Raw genomic sequence first — 24,360 nt, 5'->3', positions numbered from 1 at the left:
ACTGACAAAGATATCTATCCAGAACACATAAAGAACTCTCAAAAATCAGTAACAACCCAGGTTTTTAAAAAATGGACAAAAGATTTGAACATATTTCACAAAAGAAAACAGGCATATGGGTAGCAAACAAGCGGTAAAGATGCTCAATGGCCATTAAGGAAATGTAAATTAAAACCAAAATGAAATCCCAGTATAAAACCTTTGAAATCCTAATAACAAAATAAAAACAAAACAAAACCGACATACCAATTGTTGGTGAAGTTAAGGTACTAGGACTTTCATACACTGGTAGTAGGAATGTAAAATGGTACAGTTATTTTAGAAAAGTCTGTCAGTTTTTCATAAATATACTGTTACCATACCACCCAGCAATTCCACTCCTAGATATTTACTAAGACAAAAGAAAATGTGGATACAAAAAACTGTTTGCAAATGTTGACAGCAGCTCTCTTCATAATCACTACAAACTGAAAACCCAAATATCCCACCAGTGATAAATGGATAAACAAACTGGCACATCCATATGACTACTACTCAGCAATAAAAAGAAATGACCTCTGTACTGATATATGCAATAAGACAGATGAGTCTCATAAGCATTAAGTGAAAGGTGCCAGACTCCAAAGGAAACATACTCTAGGATTCCATTTATATGACATTCTGGAAATGATATAAACTATACAGATGGAAAATGAGTCAGTGGTTGACAAGGGCTGGTGATGGGGAGAGGGACTGACTAAACAGAACAAGCAAGTTTCAGGGCAGGGGGTGCTAGAACTGTTGAATGTCTTGATTGTAATGGTGGTGTTCACATGACAGCACTTGCCAAAATGCATAATGATACACTAGTCAGTTTCACTGTATATAAATTATTCCCTAATAATGTAAAAAAGTCAGTTTCACTGTATATAAATTATTCCCTCATCTGTAAAAAAAATGTTAGCTTGTATGATTTTCATGGATGCCTTTTATGAAAAATTTTTTCATCATGGGTGGATGCTGAACTTTGTCAAATGTTTCTCTGCATCTACTGAGATCATCATACATTTGATCATAAGAATCTAGATATAAGAGTACATACTAAATCCATAGGAAGCTCAGGAACAGACCTAAGTAATTTATGGTATAGAAATCATAATACTTGGCACTGGAGGTGGGATTGACTGGAAATGGGCACAAGAAAACTTTTTGGTTTAATAGACATTGTATACATGGATCTTGGTGATGATTACATTTGTCAAAATTCAGGAAGCCATAAACTTGAGACTTGTGCATGTTACTGCATGCAGATTACACCTCAATAAAGTACTGTTAACATACAAAACTTCTAGTTGCTAGCCAGATACTGATCTCTGGACCCACTAACAAGCTGTAACCTTCAGTTTGATAAACACTCATCCACGAGACCTGCAAAAATGGGAAAATCAGGCCATATGACTAACATATATCCTCCAAGACTTGCAGAATTATTCTTCTGAGTATAATTTTAGAGAAACTTTGAGAGATAAATGTCAAATATTACTGAATTTCAAGTATGACAGTAATTTCAAATATTACTGAAAAATTACAATGTGTTAGGCACTGAAAAGGCAAAGTAGATTTGGCAGTCAACAAAGTCCCTACCCCCTTGGACCTTATATTCTAGTGGAATAGCGTTCAGCATTCCCATCTTAGTACTTCTGGTTTACTCCAGATCAGACTCATCCTTCCTGATCCTCTTGTCTGCATGTATCAGCTAACGGTCAGTGTTCTGAACGCAGTCCGTATGTCTCCACTCTCGTGAGGCTTCTCTGCTGTGCAGTCTCCCAACCACTCAGCCGAACTACTGACTCTGTAAAACAAATGTTTTGTCTATGATAGCTCTGATAATTAAAGTATTTCAGCACCCATCTGAGACAGTAAAACATATTTTATTGAGTTTTCCTGTGTGAATCCTCTGATGAAGGAAAGTCCTTGTCACCCTCATCATCAGCATGGACTCGCTGATGAATAATAAGACTTGAGCTCCAACTGAAGCCCTTCCCACACTCCTCACATTTGTATGGTTTTTCTCCAGTGTGAACTCTTTGATGGGCTTGAAGGTATGAGCTCCAACTGAAGACTTTCCCACATTCCTCACATTTGTATGGTCTCTCTCCTGTGTGGACCCTCTGGTGGGCCTGAAGGTAGGATCTTTGCCTGAAGCGCTTACCACACACATCACATCGGTATGGTTTTTCTCCTGTGTGGACTCCACGATGTGCCAGAAAATTTGAGGCCCGACAGAAGCCCTTCCCACACTCCTCACATTGATAGGGTTTCTCTCCAGTGTGGCACCTCTGATGGGCCTGAAGCTGTGAACCTACACTGAAGCCCTTCCCACACTCTGCACACTGATATGGTTTCTCTCCAGTGTGGACTCTCTGATGGACCTGAAGGCTGGAGAATTGACTGAAGGCCTTACCACACTTCTCGCATTTATAGGGTTTTTCTCCTGTGTGGATTCTACAGTGTACATTAAGATCTGAGCTCCGACTAAAGCCCTTCCCACATGTACCACATTTGTAGGGTTTCTCTCCAGTGTGGCCTCTTTGATGGGCCAGAAGATTTGAGGCCTGGCTGAAGCCTTTGCCACACTCCTCACATTTATAGGGTTTTTCCCCTGTATGGACTCTAAAATGAATGTTAAAATCTGAGCTACGACTGAAGCCCTTACCACATGCATCACACTGATATGGTTTCTCTCCAGTATGGCCTCTTTGATGGTCCAAAAGATTTGAGGCCCGGCAGAAGCCTTTCCCACACTCCTCACATTTGTATGGTTTCTCTCCAGTGTGGCTTATCTGATGGGCCTGAAGGTGTGAACCCACACTGAAACCTTTCCCACACTCCTCACATTTATAGGGTTTCTCTCCTGTGTGGATTCTACAATGAATGTTAAGGTGTGAGCTGTAACTAAAGCTCTTGCCACACGCATTGCATTTGTATGGTTTCTCGCCAGTGTGGATTCGCTGATGAGCCTGCAGTCGTGAACGCCAACTGAAGCTCTTCCCACACTCTTCACACTTATATGGTTTCTTTCCAGCATGAACTTTCAGATGAACTTGAAGATACGATCTCTGACTGAAGCCTACCCCGCACTCGTCACATTTATAGGGTTTCTCTCCCGTATGAACTATCAGACGAGCTTGACAATGTGAACTTTTCCCAACGTTCCTCCCACACTCTTCATATTTGTATGGATTCTCTCCAGTGGGAACTCTCTGATGATGGTGAAGATGTGACCTCTGACTAAAACTCCTATAAGCTGCATCATCTGTGTATGATTTTGCTCTACTGTGGACTCTCTGATGGGCTTGAAGACTTGAAAACCGACGGAAGGCATTATCACATTTTTCACATTTGTAGGGCTTTTCTCCTGCATGAGCCCTTCGGTTAATTTGAAGATGAGGGCTCCAGCTGAAACTTTTCACATAATGTTCTCCTTTGTAGGGTTTTTCATCAGTGTGGACTCTGTGGTGAACTTGAAGATGGGAACTCTGATTACCGAATCCCTCATCTTTATAATGCAAATCATCTCGTTTTTCCAACTGACAGCCTGTTCTCTGAATGTTTGCTACAGAATCTTGATACTTGGTTAACTCTCTTGTAATCTGTTGCCAGATCTGGGAGCTGAAAAGCTCTTCATGAGACAGGTACCTTAATCCTACTTCTTGAAGAGTCTCCATCTCTTTTAGATTCTTGCCTCCTAAAAGGATAAAGAAAATTTGGAGATGGAGCATGTGAATAATGTTTTGTTCCAATATGTCAAGTTTATAAACTCGGGCCCACAGCCTAAGGCTTCATTGAACCAGGAGAAGGTTCCGTTTCTCTTTATCATCATGTACATGCACCAAGAAACCAAGAGGGAGTCATCAGGTTCTCATTCACTACACATTAATGAGACCTGCTTAGAATCACACGAAATTTCTGTGTGAGCTACCAGGTAAAAATGTGGTGGTTGCAGAACAGGAAACATGTTTCCTAAGAAATCTTTACCAAGAAACTGCACCTTACTAAAAGCCTAATTTTTTGCTATAGCAGATGTCTAATGAATAGCTTCGACAAAATTTGCCTACTGCATAGACATCTGAACAAAGTGACCCTGTTCAAAATGTCTAGTAAAACTCCTACCATAAATTATCAAAAACCTTTGCCTGGGATTATTTCATTGGAAGTTTATTCCAAGATTGGGAGATTTTGAGGCACTGTGCTAGTTAGAAAGACATACATTTTTCAGAAAATACCTTATCACCTAAGTCAGGGCCGCCAACCCCTGGGCCGTGGACCAATACCAGTCCATGGCCTGTTAGGAACTGGGCCACACAGCAGGAGGTGAGCAGGAGGCAAATGGCCATTACTGCCTGAGCTCCACCTCCCGTCACATCAGTGGCGGCATTAGATTCTTATAGGAGCGTGAATCCTATTGTGAACTGTGTGCGTGAGGAATCTAGGTTGCGTGCTCCTTTTGAGAATCCAACTGAGGTCTGATGATCTGAGGTAGAACAGTTTCATTTCAAAACCATCCCCCCAACCCTGGTATGTGCAAAAACCATCTTCCAACAAACCAATCCTTGGTGCCAAGATTGGGGATTGCTGACCTACATACCTAAAGTTCGAGTGTAAACAGATAGTGGTCCTTTACCTCTTGCTAGGAAATATCCTCCATGAGAATACCTGGGAGAAGAGGTTTATGGTAATAACATACATTATTCTAAAACCTAAAGCAATTAAAGTTTCCATAACCACCAGGGGGGTTTCACCATATTGGTCAGGCTGGTCTTGAACTCCTGACCTCGTGATCCACCCGCCTCAGCCTCCCAAAGTGCTGGGATTACAGGTGTGAGCTACCGTGCCTGGCCCTTTTTGTTTTTTTGAGACAGGGTCTCACTTTATCACCCAGGCTGGAGTGCAGTAGCGTGAACCCAGCTCGCTGCAGCCTCAACCTCCTGGCTCATGTGATTCTCCTGCCGTATCCCCCCAAGCTGCTGGGACTACAGAGGCACACCACCACACCTGGCTAATTTTTGTATTTTTTGTAGAGCTGGGGTTTCACCATCTTGCCTAGGCTGGTCTCAAGCCCCTGAGCTCAAGCTATCCTCCTGCCTCAGTCTTTCAAAGTGTTAGGATTACAGTTGTGAGCCCCCATGCCCAGCCCAGTGAGGCCTCTTTCCCACTCAATATCAAATAGTAAATTCTCCCCATCTACCTTACTCCCCTGGCAAGTTCCATTCACCTGTTTTGACAAAGCACATATTACCCTCTGACAAACTATGTATGTCCCTTATTATTTTTTATGTCTCTGTTGAACGGATGTTGCCATCCATGAGAATAAGCATTTTATATCATTCACCACTTTATCATCACCCAAGAGCTCTGCCTGACACACAGTGTTCAATAGATGTATTTAAAAGAATTCCCACTTGTCTTCTCTAGGAGACTTTGAGCCAAATTACAAAAGTGAAAGAACTTTTTCAAGTAAACTATGCATAATGGGAAAAGGACTGGAAACAGCGATTCTTCTGGGAAGTTTAAAGGTTTTACCAGATGCAGGGCTAAGCTAAGTGGATAGTGCTGATGAGAAAATCATGCTGATCACAAAATCATGGTAAGAATTACTTAGGAAAAAAAAAAATCATAAGGCAGAAAAGTGGCCAGGGGATCTAGGGATTGATTGCTTCTAAAATTTTTGTTCTCTCATTGTTTTTGAAATTTTTCCTTTTTCAAGTAGGAGTCAGTATTTAGAGCCTCGGGAATAATGTCTCTGAAAGCAGACTACGAAAATGGATGGATGTAAATACATTTTTCTATATGGATCACACCATTGTTTTTCACACTGAAGGCTAGGACTATTAGTGAGTTTGAAATAAATTCAGTAGCTTGTGACAAGCATTAACAGAATAGAAAAATATTAGACGTGTTTTGTAAGCAGTAAATGTATTTCTCTGCATAAATTCTTGTTTAAGGCCACAGACACATCTACCCATATGTGAATGTTTGTATTATTTATGATATAAAATATATTTCTAATTGTAACTCATACTCAAAAGTTTGAAACCTCCTAGCCTAAATGATTAAGAAAGGTGTTAATTTCTTAATCAAATAAATTGTTCAAATAGGAAGTTATATTGTAATAATGGAAACTTGGAAAACAGATAAATGTGTTTCCTTTAAGTTGAAGCCTACTTAGTTTGTCATGTCTGTATATATTTTGCAAGTTTTCACTTTTATTTTTATTTACTTTTTTTGAGATGGAGTTTCACTCTTGTTGCCCAGACTAGAGTGCAATGGCACACTCTAGGCTCACTGCAACCTCCACCTCCCAGGTTCAAGTGATTCTCCTACCTCAGCCCCCCGAGTAGTTGGGATTACAGGTGCCTGCCACCATGCCCAACTGAGTTTTGTATTTTTAGTAGAGACGGGGTTTTACCATGTTGGCTAGGCTGGTCTGGAACTCCTGGTCTCAGGTGATCCACCCACCTCAGCCTCCCAAAGTGCTGGGATTACAGGCGTGAGCCACCATGCCTAGCCGCAAGTTTTCACTTTTAAATGTGACTTTTTTTTTGTCTTCCTGAGAATGTGTCAATTTGAGTAGGGCAATTTCCCTATTTTGCCCAGGTTATAATGTTTCTAATTGAAAATGATATGTGGCCGGGCGCGGTGGCTCAAGCCTGTAATCCCAGCACTTTGGGAGGCCGAGATGGGCGGATCACGAGGTCAGGAGATCGAGACCATCCTGGTCTGCACGGTGAAACCCCGTCTCTACTAAAAAATACAAAAAACTAGCCGGGCAAGATGGCGGGCGCCTGTAGTCCCAGCTACTCGGGAGGCTGAGGCAGGAGAATGGTGTAAACCCGGGAGGCGGAGCTTGCAGTGAGCTGAGATCCGGCCACTGCACTCCAGCCTGGGCGACAGAGCTAGACTCCATCTCAAAAAAAAAAAGAAAATGATATGTTGATATGTTAGCCCTTTATTACAATGAAGAGAAAACTAAAATCTACCTTCTTTAGAATATGTTTATTTAATGGCTATCTTCTATAACATTATTTGGTTACTGGCTAATTGTGTAGATAATAAAGGCATTGCCATACATACCATATTTGAATAGGGATGTCTAAAATGAGAAGTAACATTCTTTTCTGTAACTCTCTTTGGAAGAGGGGGATGGTTGCCACAAAGAAAACTTTTAAAGGGAAAGACTTAAAAGCTATTCTCTAAACATTATTTTTTCCTTGTGTAAAGTGATTTGCTTTTATAGAGACTTGCCTCAAAAGTGGCTATGAGAATCTTTATTCTAAAAAGTAGTTCTTCACCAAGTGAGCAAGATTCACTATTAATGGCTACAGGAAAGCCACAAAGGGGAAATGATATTCAATTTGATTACAACTAAAGCTAAGCTTTCATTAGATGTGGGTGCTATGGTCTCAATGTGTGTGCCCTTGCCATTTGTATGCTGAAATCCTGACTCCTAAGGAAGGTGATTGTGTCATGAGGGCAGATCTTTCATGAATAGGATTAATGTCCCTATAAAAGAGGCCTGAGAGAGATTTCTTGCCCCTTCCATTTCAGGATGTAGCAAGAAGGTGCTGTTGTTGGATCAGGAAGTGGGTCCTCAGCAGACACTGAATCTGCTGGTGCCTTGAACTTGGACTTCCCAGCTCCCAGAAATGTCAGAAATAAATTTCTGTTGTTTATAAATTCCCCAGTCCGTAGTATTTTGTTTTAGCATCCTGAACAAACTAAGTGGTTTAATGAATACAGATCTTCATATATCCAAAAGCATCCAATAAATTAGAATTAGATTAGATATCCATCAGGGGGAAAAAAACTGTTCTAGACTATGCCTTCGTCACTTATTTTTGTTTACCAACCTTGGAATATCTCCAAGACTAATAGAAAAAAGTCCAGCAGCCCCAGTCCCTCCTTACCTGAGGAGTTATCTCTCTGGGTTGCCATCTTCATCATCCACAGCTTTTCTTCTCTCTCTAACTGGGGTAGACCATCTGGTGTGGACTGATGCCCTGTGAAAAGGCAAGGACATAGGTTTATAATTAATACAGTAGAGGCCAAAATTACTAAAAATTCTTGTCCTCATTTCATCGTCTTCAGGACATCAAAATTAGTGTTTTCCACACTTCTAATCATGACCCATTGGAGGAAGTATATTTCATGCAAAGACCCAAGATATGCAGATATAAGTATAAATTACTGGAAAAAAAATATGTTTTCATCATACCCTCTCCATTGTCTCTCACATTCTTCTTGGCAACAGGACAGTCTTTGCTGCAATGTGCAGTTACTGCCAAGTGCTCTGACATTTTCTACCCCATTTTATTTCATTGAAAAAACCAATGGTACAATTCATCAAATGTATATCATGACCCATTAATTGGAGATGACTACAATTTGAGAAAGTATAAAAGTGTATAGTTGTCATGCTGTCAAGTTACAGTTCATTAACAAAATAAACACTTTCGCCAGGGGGAAAGACTAAAAGTTCCATATCTGTCTTATGATGGATGATTAGAAAACTGAAAACCAGTTCAAGAGCTCCAAAGCCCTGTATACCTAAGGACAGAGAGACACCGGAGGGAGACAATGTTCAGTCAGGGAACGCCTGTCCTCACCCACTGAGACCACATTCCTGAAGTTCTCCAGCATCACATCTCGGTACAACTTCCTCTGGGCAAGGTTCAGCAGTCGCAGCTCCTCCTCAGAGAAGACCACAGCCACGTCCTTGAAGGTCACTGCCTCCTACAACATCAAACACACTCCACCTAAATCTTGCAATATAGGTCCACTGGAAGACAGATAGCACTGAGAAATATGAAAAAGATGTGTAGGGAAAGGTGCCAGATTCTTAAGAGACCATACTCAACTTTACTATCACATTCCATATAAAGTGTATTACATTGTAGAGATTTTTTCTTTTTATAATAAATGCTGGAAAGAACAACTTTTTACATAGATATTACCCACCTACTTTCTTTTTTTTGAGATGGAGTCTCGCTCTGTGGCCCGGGCTGGAGTGCAGTGGCACAATCTCGGCTCACTGCAAGCTCCGCCTCCCGGGTTCACGCCATTCTCCTGCCTCAGCCTCCCAAGTAGCTGGGAGTACAGGAGCCCGCCACCTCGCCTGGCTAGTTTTTTGTATTTTTTAGTAGAGATAGGGTTTCACCATGTTAGCCAGGATGGTCTCGATCTCCTGACCTCGTGATCCGCCCGTCTCGGCCTCCCAAAGTGCTGGGATTACAGGCTTTAGCCACCGCGCCCGGCCAACCCACTTATTTTCTTAGGTAAGTTCCAAGAAGTGAAAAATCACAATGTCAGACAATATGCAACTTCCAAATTATGATGTATGACAGATCTTCTTTTCAATTTTTCCCTACCTTATCCTCCCCGCAAGAGAAAGTAACTATCATTGATTCTCCATACCATATATAACATTGAATATAACTGACTTTTTCAAAATCCTAGGCAATCTGTTCTGTAAGAAACAACTTGGTTTTTTGGTGTGTACTTAATTAGTAAGATCATATTTTCATATATTTACTGGACATCTTTATTTTTCTTTGGTATCTCGCCTGTTACTGTCCTTTTATTGATATTCCATTTAGAGTTTTATCTTACAACTCTGTAAAATTTCTAGTGATGATTTTAAGTTTTTTTTTTTTAGCATATACGTTGTTGTTCACCTACATTTTGCTGGTGTTGTATGGCTTTGTGTTGAGGAGGGTTTCTCAAACTCAGCACTATTGCTATTTCAGGCGGGATAGCTGTCTGCTGTGTGGGGGTGTCTAGGGCACTGTAGGGTGTTTTGCAACATCCTTAGCTTCTACCTACTAGGTGCTAGTAGCACGCCTGACTTGTGGTACCAAAAATGTTTCCAGATATTGCCTGGGGGTGGGGGGCGGGGGCGGTAAAATCACCCCTAATAATCACTAGTATATCGTATAGTTTGTTTGTTTGTTTGAGACAGAGCCTTGTCTGTTCCCCAGGCTGGAGTGCAGTGGTATCATCTTAGCTCATTGCAATCTCCGCCTCCTGGGTTCAAGTGATTCTCGTGCCTCAGCCTCCCAAGAAGCTGGGATTACAGGGATGCACCACCATGCCAGGCTAATTTTTGTATTTTTAGTACAGACAAGGTTTCGCCATGTTCAGCCAGGCTGGTCTCGAACTCCTGACCTCAAGTGATCCACCTGCCTCTGCCTCACAAATTGCTGGAATTACAGGTATGAACCACGGCACCCAGCCAGCATATCATATTGTTTTAATCATATAAACACTGTTCATCCCTGGAGCCCTGCACATTCAGGTGCCCTAAATGAATGACAATGATCATAGAGAAGAAGGGGCCACTGGAGAGAGAATCAAGTAGAGGCAGTATTATCTGAGGCATCTTCCACTAACCAGGACAAGCTAGGCACCCACACAAAAAGGGCCAGGTCCTGTGAGTGAAGAATTCTTTTCCTTTGCCTCTCTCTCTTCAATTAAGTAAAAATCCTGGAGTCTTTTGAAATCAGTCGGATCTTTGGTAGCCTAAGTGAAACTCAGCAACTTTCCACAATTCTACAGTCTTGTTTCTTTGTAATTAAAATGCACGAGACCAAGTACTGCCTCATAAAGTTGGTGTGAGGAATAAATACAGTAAGAAAAGTATCTGGTAAGTCCTCTTGTACTACTGGACTTCTAAAATTAAGTACATTATTACTTCAATAAAATAAGTTAACATGAGAGTAAAACAATACAGATCAGTAAATAAACATACATAGGGTACAATTCAGGCCTGGGTAAGAAAAATCTAGCTTTCTTACATGGAAATACCTAATAATGTTTTCTCTGATCAGAGATATCATGTCGCACGATGTCATATTTGAATCATTGATATACGAAATACCCAAAGTATCACATATCAAAAGTACTTTTTAATATAGTGTTTCTATAACATTAAAAGTAAATAATAGCAAAACTCCTTCAAATTGCTTTTTGGAAAAAAATTGTTATTTGTGGGAAAACTGTAGTAACCGTTTTCAGTAAAAATTCTAAACTACCTAAATGTTGATGAATGAGGAGAAAAGTTATTTCCACACACACCACAGAGTAACATCGATTCAAGGGACTATAAAAATATGGGGCAAATAATATTAATTAGAAAAGGTGTAACTTGAACATTTTATCTATACAATGCTTACAAATACAGTCATGAATACATCTGAGGAAAAGAACATGGAAAATCAAAACGGTTGTTTTGTAAGGGAAACAGTAGGAAAATGAGAGATTTTTATTCTGTTACTGACTTTTCTATGCTTATTTATCAAATTATAAAGTCATAAAGTAAAGCAAGAAAAATTAACACAAAAGTAAAAAGCAGCAAGCATCTGGCACACAAGAGGTTCTCAAATGTCTACTGTTCTCCTTCATCTTCCTAATAAAAAGAATAAGGTGTGTGTAATCTTTCAGAAATGAGATGACAATTTTTATGGAGAAAGGGAGGTCCAACTCACCTTAGACTTCGTCATTTTGTCCTCCTCCTTCCGGAGAAGTGCCAAGTCTTAAGAGGGAAGGAGAAAACAAGGGGAAAGGAGAAAAAAGCCATGAGAGTTTGGCCAAGGATGTCACTAACCCACATAGCTCTTTTCAAACATGAAATAGCAACAGTGTTTCTTCCTCAGGCTGGCTTGATGAACAGAGACTAGGCTGGATTCCAGATACTACTTGTCCCTCTGACTGTAAGACCCTGGCAAGCGAGTGACCTGCCTGACCACACACAGTGTGCCCCTAACATAGTATCTCCTTGTGGCTCTCAGGGTATGACTGATTCTAGGGAGAGTAGAAATTGAGAGTAAAATGCTCAGATTAAGAGTAACCTCTGGGGCCAAATGCCTAGATTTATGGCATTGTTATTTGCTATGAAATCCTGGACAAATTATTAATATCTCTGTGCCTCAGTTCTTTCACGCATAAAATGAAGAGATTAACAATGAGAGAATTAACAACCTCATAGGATTGTTTACGAATTAAATGAGGAGGGGAAAAGCTCAAAGAACATTTTCAGAGTACCTTACTTCTTAGCTGCAGAAAAGCACATAACATTCCGTAACATAAAACCTGTCCTCATTAATGGTTTCTACCAATACATTCTTTTTTTTTTTTTTTTTTTTTTTTTGAGACAGGGTCTTGCTCTGCTGTGCAGGTTGGAGTGCAGTCGCACAATCATGACTCATACCTGGGCTCAAGCGATCCTCCCACCTCAGCCTCCCAAGTAGCTGGGACCACAGGTGTGCACCACCATGTCCAGCTAATTTTTTGACTTTTTGTAGAGACGAAGTCTTGCTATGTTGCCCGAGCCAGTCTCGAACTCCTGAGCTCAAGTGATCCTCCTGCCTCAGCCTCCCAAAGTGCTGGGATTACAGGTGTGAGCCACCATACTCAGCCGATGAATTTTTTAGTAGAGGTTTGTGCTTTAACCTTGCCTTTAACCTCTGAAATACCTGTTATTCTCTCTTAGTTTCCCATACTTAATTTGAGGCTTTTGCAATAATACTTAAGATTACAGTGGTCCTTCCTATCCATAGTTTTGCTTTCTGTGGTTTAAGTTACCTGAAGTCAACTATGGTCCAAAAATAGGTGAGTAGAGTGCAGTAAGATATTTTGAGAGACAGAGAGACCATGTTGATAGAACTTTTGTTACAGTATTTTATCATTATCCTATTTTATTATGAGTTGTTAGTCTCTTACTGTGCTTAGTTTATAAATTAAGCTTTATCATAAGTATGTAGGTAAAGGAAAAACATAGTATATTGCGGCTTCGGTAATATCCGAGGTTTAAGTCATTCACTGTGGCTCTTGGAAGGTATCTGCTGTGGATAAGGGGAGACTACTATACATAGATGACTGCTTTTTTGATAGTAAAATACGTAACATAAAATTTACCATTTTAACCATTTCAGTGGTTATGTTCAGTAAGTACATTTACATTGTTGTGCAACCATCACCACCATCCATCATCAGAATTTTTTCTGTACCCATTAAGTAATAATTCCCCATTCCCCCTCCCAGCCCCTGATAACCATGTTGTCTCTATGAATTTGACTATATGGACTGGTTTCTAAAAGGTGTAAGACCCTGCAAAATTTGGTTGTGCATGGTGGTTCATGCCTGTAATCCTAGCACTCTGTGGCCAAGGTGGGAGGATTGCTTGAGGCCAAGAGTTCAAGACCAACCTGGCCAACAGAGCGAGACTCTGTCTCTAAAGAGAAAGACAAAATCTTAAAAAAAAAAAAAGACCTTGCAAAATTTACTTTAACAGTACAGCGTACGGCCTTAAAAAGATTATCATAGAGACAGAGAAAATTGAATAAAAAATCGTGACTCTGCAAGATTTATGCAGCTATAAATTAGATAATCAATGTCACTGAAATTAACAAGCTACAGTAAGCACAGTAATAACAACAAAAATGGTGATGTTTAACTTATGAAGAAGTTGGTCCATGATGTTTCATTAAGGTGCTTCACACATACCTGTGAAGAACCTACTGTTGCGTCAGTTGTGTGACCTTGGTCCAACCACCCAAACCTCTGTGCCTATGCTCAGCTAAAAGAAAGGAAATGAAAACAGGATGTTAATCATGATTACTGTGAAGAATCAATGAGTGAATTTATTCAATGCCCTTGGCATAATACCTGGCATTTTAGGGAGTTCTCAACAAATATGATGATGGCAATTGTATCCATTTAACAGGTGAGGAAGCTGAGGCTTGATGCGGTCAAGAGGCAGGAACGGTACCTGAATCTGGCTTTCATACCAGAGCCACTATTCCAAATCTTGTCTCTCTGTTGCTTCTAAAGACAAAAATAAGCAGATGGGAGTCTAAGGTTTCATGGAAGGAGAAATGAGGGCTCCAGAGTTAGGGGTAAAAGACAGAGAAATGGAGATTGGATTCTGAAGCCAAGGGAGCTGCTTGAGGGAGTAGAGAACAGAGTTGTAAACAGTCTAGACTCGAGAACCAGCCCACCAGTATTGGAATACGGGCATCTCCAACTTGCTAGTACTTTGTGCTCTAATGTCTAATCTATAAATTGGATATAATAATAATAACTACCTCATAGGAAGGTCAGTGAAAGTGACTATACATAAAACACATGGAACAGTTTCTGGCAGCTTAAACAATCAGTAGAAGTTATGCATAAACCCATGCGGCTGCTTCACATGAAACAGTCAAGGAGCCCCTCCCTTGCTGCTGTGGACCAGTGTCTGTGTCCCCTCAAAATTCTTATGTTGAAGCCCTAATGTGATGTTATTGGGAGGTGGGGCCTTTAGGAGGTAATTAGGTCATGAGGGTGAAACCTCCATAATGGGATTGCTGTCCTTGTAAGAAAAGCAAGTAACCTAGCTCCTCTCTTCCCTGCAGGAAGATACAAGACAATAGCTTCTGCAAACCAGTAAGAGTGGCCTCATTAGACAATGGATTTGCCAGTGACTTGATCATGGACTTCCCAGTCTCCAGGACAGTGAGTTATAAAGGTTTGCTGTTTAAGCCACTCAGTCTATGGTATATTTTGTTATAGCAGCACAAATGGACTAAGACACTCAGGGAGTCTGCAGCTTCACATGGCCTGATGATGGGGAAGCACGGGCTGGATTCCAGATTCCACTTGACCCTTCAGGAGAGAGCCCCTGCACAGTGAAAAATGGAGTTCTCCTTGTAGCTCTCAGGGTAAGATTCTGATTCTATGGAGGGTGGAAACAGAGTAAAATACCCAGATTAAAAGTTTAGTATTAGTTAATTACTGCTTCATTTATTAGTAAATTATTCTTAGTTCTCTTAGTTCAGATAGAAGAACCCTTACTATGGAAAAGGGAAACATAAAACCTTCCAATCTTAGAAGAAATACTTATTTATTTATTTTTCTGAAATGGAGTCTCACGCTGCGGCCCAGTCTGGAGTTCAGTGGAATGATCTTGGCTCACTGCAACCTCAGCCTTCCGGTTCAAAAGATTATCCTGCCTCAGCCTCCCCAATAGCTGGGATTACAGGCACCTGCCACCATTCTTGGCTAATATTTTTTGTTTCTTTAGTAGAGATGAGGTTTCCCCATTTTGGCTAGGCTGGTCTCGAACTCCTGACCTCAAGTGATCTACCCACCTTGGCCTCCCAAAGTGCTGGGATTATAGGTGTGAGCCATGACACCCAGCCTGAAACACTTTTAGAATTTGTAATTCACTTTGTTCTAACTCTATATTTGCCCAGCAACCTCTTCTCAATAAGAATGTTTTGCAGGGGGTACATTTCCACTGCCTTGGGGAAAGAAGTGATAAGAGCACATCAACCATCTGTCTTGTGATGAATGCTTATTCAGCTTTATACCCCAAGTACCTAAAACAGTTCCTGTACAAAGTAATTGCCCAGCAGAAATGACCGAAAGAATGAATGAACCCACCATCAGACATGGAGATGCACATAGGAAGACTACACTAGTTGGTCTAAGGTCTCTCTGAGTTGTATAATTCTGAGACTGACTCCAGTTGGGAGGATTTGGAGAGCAGGGATTTTATTTCCAAGTTTTTCCTCTAGGTCTTTCACAATATTTGCTGTCCTTGGGCAAGATCAAAGTCATTTTTGGAAGGAAAAGCATCTCTGGATTTTGTTAAATACATCTTAGGACAGTACTCTCTGCTCTTCAAAGTCAATGCCAGCATGAGTCACTGTTACGGAACCTACAGAATGTGTCCCTTAAAATACTGAGAATGAACACTATTTTACTGCCTGCATAATTAGCACTAGGCAGGTGAATTTATTACTACTTCATTAAATAGATTAGTTTATTAACTCAATGAAGACTTGTGGGAATCTCACTAAAAGAGATGCAATTCTCCAGCCTCAAGATGCTCACAGTCTAGTGATGAGGAAACTGGCAATTCCACTACACATGGCCAAATGCCAGAGTAGTGCACAGCATCCTCTGGCAGCATGAGGAATGGGCTCCTAAGCCCACACTGGAATGCAGGGGGTTCTACGCAAACGTGGCTTAATCTGAGCCCTGGAGGATGACTGAGCTGTATTAGCCGGAGAATCCAAATCACTATAAAACTCCCAGAGAACAAATGTCATGATGTGAAGACAAATAATAGGCAGAAAGAGATGGGACAGGAAGGCAGAATTCAAACCATGATGATGGTCAAGTCACAATATTATCTGCAAGTCAGCAGGAGAGCACTGAAGGACTTCCGGAAAGGAGAGTAAAAAGATTCCTTTTGTGTTACAAACAGATTACTCTCTCAGACAGGAGGAGGCTTGATGGGGAGGAGGCTAGGGCCAGAGAGACTATTAGAAGAGCCACACTAAGAACCTCTTCCTTCTTTATTCAAATGTCACTACCTCAGAGACTCTCTCTAGCCATCCTGTAGATAATTTCGGTCTCCTAACTGCACCCCAACACTTCCTATCCCTCATCTCTGCTTAATTCTTTTCTCTAAGCCCTTATTCCTCTCTAACATCCTTCTAGATATTTACTTACTTATATTCATTACACCTGTCTAATGGGGAGTTTCGTTTCCTGCTCCATCCCCAACACCTACTATATTGCTACAAGCATTTGGAAGGAACTCAAAGATTTGCACAATGACTACTTTAATGACGTAGTGAATAGTTGATAGATACGCCATGTGGATCAAGGCCTCATTATTTATCACCTGAACCATTCATTCAACATATAATTGTTGAAGGGTCTACTCTGTGCCAGCCAAGGGTCCTAGATGTGAAATATACAGCAGTGAACAAAGACCTTGATCTCACAAAGCTGATATTACAATGGGCTACGAGGGCATAACAAACCCCAATATATAGTGAGAGACACTTTTAAGAACAAGAAGGCAGGGTAAAGAAATAAAAAGAGATGAAAGGAGGGGCTGTCACAGAATAAGTTTTTGTCACGAAAGATTTCTCTTGTATTTGAGCAGAGACCTCAAATATAGGAAGAGAAAGCCATGTAGATATCTGATATCTGAAGGCATGTAATTCAGCCCTGAAGAACATAGAAATTTTTTTTTTGTTAAAAAGCCATAGGTCTGGTATTTAGCAAAGGCATGGAATCAACCTAAATGCCCATCGACAGCAGTCTGGATAAAGGAAATGTGGTGCGAATACACCATGGAATACTATACAGCCATAAAAAAGATATCCTGGCTGGGTGCAGTGGCTCACACCTGTAATCCCAGCACTTTGGGAGACTGAGGCAGGTGGATCACCTGAGGTTAGGAGTTTGAGACCAGCCTGACCAACATGGAGAAACCCTGTCTCTACTGAAAAAAAAAAATACAAAATTAACCAGGCAAGGTGGTGAATGCCTGTAATCCCAGCTACTCAGGAGGATGAGGCAGGAGAATCGCTTGAACCTAGGAGGTCGAGGTTGTGGTGAGCTGAGATGGCACCATTGCACTCCAGCCTGGGCAACAAGAACAAAACTGTCTCAAAAAAAAAAAAAAAAAAAAAAAAGATGTCCTTTGCAGGAAGATGGATAGAGCTGGAGGACATTATTCTTAGTAAACTAACACCGTAACAGAAAACCAAATACCACATGTTCTCACTCATAAGTGGGAGCTAAATGATGAGAACACATGGACACATAGAGGGGAACAACAGATGCTGGGGTCTCCATCAGAGGGTGGAGGATCAGAAAAAATAACTAATGGGTACTAGTGACAAAATAATCTGTACAACAAACCCCCATGTCACAAGTTTACCTATATAACAAACCTGCACGTGTACTCCTAAACTTAAAAGTTCTGAAGGATGGGAAGTCTAAGATCAAGGCTCCAGCAGGTTGTGGGTCTAGTGAGGGCCTTTTTGCTGTGTTCTCACGTGGCAGTAGAGTAGGGGAAAAGGGGGACGGGGGAATGCTGTGTCTTCATATGGCAGAACAACAAGGGAGGTGAACTCTCTCTCTGAAGCCTCTTTTATAAGGGCATTAACTCCTTCATGCCCTCATGACTTAATCATTTCCCAAAGGCCTCACCTCTTAATAACACCACAATGGGGATTAAGTTTCAATGTCTGGGGGACACTCAGTAGCAGGTGGGGAATCCCTCCTTTACCAATGGGGTGAATAGGTGACCAGAACACCTGAATTACTAATAAAGAACAGAGGTTCAAGCTCACAGAAGGAATCTAGGGCCTGGGTCTTATGATTCTGATGTGACCACAGTTCAAGAACCACTGCCATTATTCTACATTGCCTCTTAAAGAGTTGACGGAACTGTCCATGGGCACCCGGGAAGCCAGGGGCATGGCTCTGCCTGGCACTCAGGCCTACTGATTATCAGCTCCCTGCTTCTCTCCAGTATAAGATGCCCCTTGAGCTCTCTCTAAGAGGAAAGAGCTGCAGAATGACTGGTAATGCTTCTGGAGACAAATTCTCAGAGTGAAAGGGGAGGCTTCCCTTTCTCTTGGACCAGTGCTGTCCAAGAGAAATATAATGCAGGCAAGCTATTTGTGTAATTTAAATTTTTCTCATAGCTACATTTAAAAAGGTAAAATGAAGCAAGTGAGCTTAATTTCAACAATACATTTTCTGTAACCCAACATATCCAAAATATTATCCCCTCAACTTGTAATCAGTATAAGAATTACTGAGGGATTTTACATTCTTTTTTTCATAGTAGGTCTTTGAAATCTGTTATGCCTTATGGTTATAACATATCTGAATTCAGACTAGTCATGTTTCAGGTGCCAATAATCATATGTAGCTAATGGCTACACTATTGGATAGTGCAGGCTTAGATCTTTTTATTAAGGCAATATAGACCACATAATCATTCCGCAGGGACTCGCTAAGTTCAAAAGACAGCAAATTAGAGTTAGTTATAGGTTTCAACAATCACTGTCATAGAAACTATTCACATTTGTTCAAATATATAACAGAATTAAAGCATCCATAGAAAAAGTAGAAAGTGGGGAAGAATACTTAAAAATATACCTTTGAGGCCGGGCGCAGTGGCTCACGTGTGTAATCCCAGCACTTTGGGAGGCCCAGGCGGGTGGATCACGAGGTCAGGAGTTCAAGACCAGCCTGGCCAAGATGGTGAAACCCCATCTCTACTAAAAATACAAAAAAATTAGCCAGGCATGGTGGTGGGCGCCAGTAATCCCAGGTACTCGGAAGGCTGAGGCAGAGAATTGGTTGAACCCTGGAGGCAGAGGTTGCAATGAGCAGAGATTTTGCCACTGCACTCCAGCCTGGACAACAGAGCGAGACTCTATCTCAAAAAATAAATAAATAAATAAATAAATATATATATACACACACACACACCACACACACACACACCTTTGCTCCTTCAATAACTTGTTGCATTTTTCAACTTATCTGTAGAAGATGAAGGCCAGCTTTAGTCTATAATACACAGAGGACTTACTACATGTGAGGCGCTATTTCAAACAGGTTACATATCTCTTTTAGTCTTCACAGAAGCCTTACGCAGTAGTTATTAATATCATCCCTACTTAACGGGTAAGAAAACTGAGGCACAGAAAGGTCAAGTAACTTGCCCAAGGTTATTCAGTTATTGAGTGTTCTGACTTGCTACTGAAGTTTGATTCTGGCTCTGCCCCGCTGACTATGCCACCGGGTCATCTGTATAGTTAACTTGTCTGTGTTTGCTGTTTCATCTTTAAAATCAGAATAAAATAGAACTGTCATAAAAAACAAATACGCTAGTGCATGGAAACCACTAGAAATTCTCCAAGTCATAAGAAACACCCAACAAATGTCAGCAGTCCTTATCATAATCTCCATGTGATAAATATTAAATCTGGCCAGGCACGGTGGCTCATGCCTATAATCCCAGCACTTTGAGAGGCAGAGGCGAGCAGATCACTTGAGGTCAGGAGTTCGAGACTAACTTGACCAACATGGCAAAACCCCATCTCTACTAAAAATACAAAAATTAGCTGGGCATGGTGGTGCACACCTGTAATCCCAGCTACTGGGGAGGCTGAGGCAGGAGAATCACTCAAACCCAGGAGGTGGAGCTTGCAGTGAGCCAAGATCACGCCACTGCACTCCAGCCTGGCAACAGAGCAAGACTTTGTCTCAAAAACAAACAAGCAAACAAAAAAGACTGTACCTTAACAGTGGTTTGATTTGTCTTTAAGGGAGTTTGTTTTAGATGTTAACAATATTATCCACAATTGTACTCAAATTTTGAATACTCTGAAAAAGTTGATGGATTCTACAGCCCATCAAACGTGAGATAATGGACAAGGACTATGGATAATCTTTCTATTTTGTTCTCTCATTGCAAGCTGTAGCACCCAAAATCCAGATGCCTGTTGGAGAGCTACATGAATCACACTTACTCACTGAAGAACTCCTCTTTGCAAACCTCTGGCTAGGTACTCTGAGAATATGATAATGTCCATGAAACAGAGGTCCCTGAAGTCTAATGGGAGAGAGTTAAGAAACCAAGAGTTATATGCCAGTGGCAAGTGCAACTCCAAAAAAAGCAAAGAAAATCAATCATCTTCCTTTTCCTAATTGCAACTCTTTCTAGCTTTCTCACATAAGTAGCATTCTCCTAGAGCTGCCAGGAGTCAAAAACCTCAGAGTTGCTGTTAATATCTATTATGGGCTGAATTGTGTGTGCCTCTTTCAAAATGTTCAAGTCCTAATGATCGGTATCTCAGAAAATAACTGTCTTTGGAAATAGGGTCTTTAAAGAGGTGAAGAAGTTGACATACAATAAGGGAGCTCAAGCACACAGAGAGGAGAGGCCTTACAAGGTACCAAAACTGGCGACACCTTGATCTTGGACTTCTAGCCTCCAGAACTGTAACAAATACATTTCTGTATAATCCAACCAATTTGTAGTATTTTCTTATGGCAGCCCTGGCAACTGAATAGAATCTCCCCTCCCTTGGCCTTCATATATAAACAATTAATGAGGCCCGGCATGGTGGCTCACACCTGGAATCCCAACACTTTGGGAGGCTGAGGTGGGTGGATCACTTGAGGTCAAGTTGGAGACCAGCCTGGCCAACATGGAGAAACCCAGTCTCTACTAAAAATACAAAAATTAGCCGGGCGTGGTGGCGGGCACCTGTAATCCCAGAGGTGGGACTTCAGGGACCTCTGTTTCATGGACATTATCATATTCTCAGAGTACCTAGCCAAAGGTTTGCAAAGAGGAGTTCTTCAGTGAGTAAGTGTGATTCATGTAGCTCTCCAACAGAGAGGAGAATTGCTTGAACCCAGGAGGCAGCGGTTGCAGTGAGCCGAGATCGCGCCATTGCACTCCAGCCTGGGCAACGGAGCAAGACTCCATCTCAAAAAAAGCAAAACACACAAAACACAATGAATAATAATTATTAGTTTTTAAGCCTTACTGACTGAACATCTGGGTTTGTTTTGAAATACTCAAGGGAAAAAAAAGTTGGTGGGAGAGGCAATAAGATTAGCAAGGATGGAAGCAGGGTGACTGTACGTAAGAGTTCATTATATTTGGGTATGTTTGGATATTTCCATAGTAAAAAATAAGGGAGTAACAACCCACTATGAATGGTGTGATAACAATTTCATAAAACATAGACAAAAACACATTAAAAACTGCTCAACAGAAATGCATTAAAATGTTAATAATCTATATCCTAGTATTAAGGAAATTTGTAGTATTTTATATTTCTGTATTTTCTGCATCCTGTACAGAGAACATGCATCTCTATGATTAGAATATGAACTACTAATATTGCTTAAAATTAAATTAAATGGGCTGGGCGCGGTGGCTCAAGCCTGTAATCCCAGCACTTTGGGAGGCCGAGACGGGCGGATCACGAGGTCAGGAGATCGAGACCATCCTGGCTAGCATGGTGAAACCCCGTCTCTACTAAAAATACAAAAAACTAGCCGGGCGAGGTGGCGGGCGCCTGTAGTCCCAGCTACTCGGGAGGCTGAGGCAGGAGAATGGCGTGAACCCGGGAGGCGGAGCTTGCAGTGAGCCGAGATTGCGCCACTGCACTCCAGTCTGGGCGACAGAGCGAGACTCCGCCTCAAAAAAAAAAAAAAAATTAAATGAGAATTCTTTCAAAATTTTATAAAGAAGTCCAAACTCAACCTTGCTTTCAAAATCTTCTACAGTAAAATTCCAACCTCCATCCCCAACTTGATCTCAAATGGCTCCTCTGTAGCCAGTTTCCTATGCTTATTTATATGGATTGTTTATTTGATTTCCTAATTCTAAATTGGGATTTGAAACTGTGGGACCAAGGGTATTCAGACATAAGGAACCCAATTCTAGGACACAAATCTACTGTTCTTATTAGCACTGTGATATAGGAAAGTAAATTAGGCTCTCTCCATTTCCTCATCTGCAAAATTGGTGTAACAACAATACCCACATCACCTTTGTAAGGTGAACAGAACCCACAACACAAAGCCTTTGTGAAGGTTCAGTGTGTTAGTTTTTATAAAGCCCTCAGAGTGACAGCACCCAATGTTTAGTGTGACTAATATTCATGTCACATTTTCCCCAATTATTCAATAACGGGACACTTCTGTAGCAGAAACATTTGCAATGAATGAAATACCTTCTTCCACTCGCAACAGAAGAGAAAGGTGAAGGCTAGGTCCTGTCACAGTGGGGCTCTGCTGCTAGGAGCCAGGATGCTCTCTTGCCTCCTCTCCGCAGCATTCTTTCAGAAGCCAGAGCAGGGGAAGGAAAGGAGGCTGGGAGATTGCACGATGTTGTCTGAGATCCTGGAAAATCCAGAGGATAACTCCAGATGCCACCTGTTGAGTGATGCACTCTTTCTTAAAAAACAGGTCAGAAATAGTCCAGGAACAGCCTCCTCTCCTGCAGGAATCAGAAAGAAGAGCCAGGCGCTTGCTGAAAAATGAATATTTTTAAGGTTATTATGATAGTTTTAATATTAATAGCCAACATGTTGCCACATTCCTGTACTATTCTATACACATTTTACTTGTACTATATTACTAATTGTCAAAACAAATATATAAGGTTAATATTCCGTTTTGCAGAAGAGGAAACTAAGACCAGAAACTAAGCACCGAAAGATTAAGTTCCCACCCAATGTTATACCGCTAGGAAGCGACAGAGCTGTGGGAGGTGGGGGAAGGCGGGTCGGGCCGCTGAGAGCCCAGGAGACCCTCAGACGCCGCCCCATCCAGGTCCACTCCCAATCTGGGGACTCTCGACCCGCCCCGAATGCAGCAGCTCGGATAGAGTAAGGCAGTCAGCTGCTCTGCCATTCAGCTCCGCCCTCCGCTGCTCGCCGCAGCGTCTTTTCCTGCTGACCGAAGAGCGAGCCCCGATGATCCTACGACCAAGCCATAAAAGACAAGACAGGTCGCGGGATCCCAAGGCTCACTCACCTCCACCAGAGGAATGAAGGCCGCGCTCTCAACCTCTCGCAGCGGAAGTGCCTGGGACGGCAGGGAGCTCTGGAACTACACTTCCCAGCATCCCCGGCAGCAACGGCAGTCGCTGCTCCGCTCCTCTAGGCGGAAGTGCCGGCTTCAACTCCCAAGGCCGAATCGTATTTCCCAGAATCCCCGAGGGGAGCGGGCTTCGTGTTCTCATCCTCAAGTAGCCGAAGTACCACCGAACCCACTGAGCACTGGGTTATGGGTTCCTATTACCCCAGTGGAGCAAATAACAAAGCCACGCTTTCCCAGAGAGGAAGTGCCCCCAAAAGTCTGGACTACACGTCCCAGAATCCTCTGTAGGGCTGAGCTTCCCGCCAGCCTGCAATTTTCCTTTTGAATTAGCAGGTGGAGTCTAAGTCACTGCTTGTAGAGCTCAGCTTGCGTTTTCCTTTTGCCATGGTTCCCTTTTATAAGTGACAGAAGTTGCAAATATGAAAAAAAGGAAATTGCAAAAGAATGCTATGTGTGAGCTAAAAACAGAGGTAATAAAAAGGCCACAGCCGCCCTGAGCAACAAGCCTTTTTATTATATAGGTCTGGATTAAAAATGCTCAAAAAAGGAGATACAATCGTCCAGCAGGACTTGAAACAAAAGAACAAAAGCGGCAAAATTTTCCACTTTTCTTGCGCTTAGTTTTCTTTCATTCACAGGATACTGAAGAAAGTATATAGTATTGAATAGACTCTACCCTATATAAAATCTTGAAAAAAATCAGTTCAGATTAAGGAATCACATCACTTCTTGCTCTCAAAATCAGGAATCTGTAAAGGTGTCTTATGATTTGCCAAAGTGTCTATGTATATTCACTAAGGAGAGGGAAGTGAAGTGAGGGATTAAGACACGAAATGCAAAAAATACAGAAAACTATACTATTTACTTTTCTCCTAGGTAGAAACTAAATAT

At 41.5% G+C, this 24,360-nt stretch overlaps 1 protein-coding gene across 5 annotated transcripts; it reads right to left on the bottom strand.

Moving 5' to 3' along the window:
* Positions 1-1,159: 1,159 nt before the first annotated feature.
* On the bottom strand, positions 1,160-23,472 carry ZNF45 (zinc finger protein 45). Of its 5 annotated transcripts, XM_033224843.1 has the most exons (8): positions 23,404-23,472; positions 22,599-22,897; positions 13,702-13,860; positions 13,540-13,612; positions 11,523-11,569; positions 8,646-8,772; positions 7,947-8,039; positions 1,160-3,727 (listed from the first exon to the last, which is right to left on the bottom strand). In XM_033224843.1, the coding sequence occupies exons 5-8, from the start codon at positions 11,535-11,537 to the stop codon at positions 1,911-1,913; spliced, it is 2,052 nt and encodes a 683-aa protein (XP_033080734.1). In that variant the 5' UTR covers positions 11,538-11,569; positions 13,540-13,612; positions 13,702-13,860; positions 22,599-22,897; positions 23,404-23,472; the 3' UTR covers positions 1,160-1,910. The 5 variants fall into 5 exon arrangements, with proteins under 5 accessions (XP_033080734.1, XP_033080737.1, XP_033080738.1 ...); XM_033224844.1 differs by lacking the exons at positions 22,599-22,897; positions 23,404-23,472 and adding an exon at positions 18,994-19,046 and having other exon boundaries at positions 1,895-3,727; XM_033224845.1 differs by lacking the exons at positions 13,540-13,612; positions 13,702-13,860 and having other exon boundaries at positions 1,895-3,727.
* Positions 23,473-24,360: the final 888 nt, after the last annotated feature.

Source organism: Trachypithecus francoisi, unplaced genomic scaffold (genome assembly GCF_009764315.1).
Source record: "Trachypithecus francoisi isolate TF-2019V2 unplaced genomic scaffold, Tfra_2.0 Lachesis_group12, whole genome shotgun sequence".
NCBI lineage: Eukaryota > Metazoa > Chordata > Mammalia > Primates > Cercopithecidae > Trachypithecus > Trachypithecus francoisi.
Note: the sequence above shows the minus strand (reverse complement) of the source record. Positions and strands in the feature narration are given on the sequence as shown.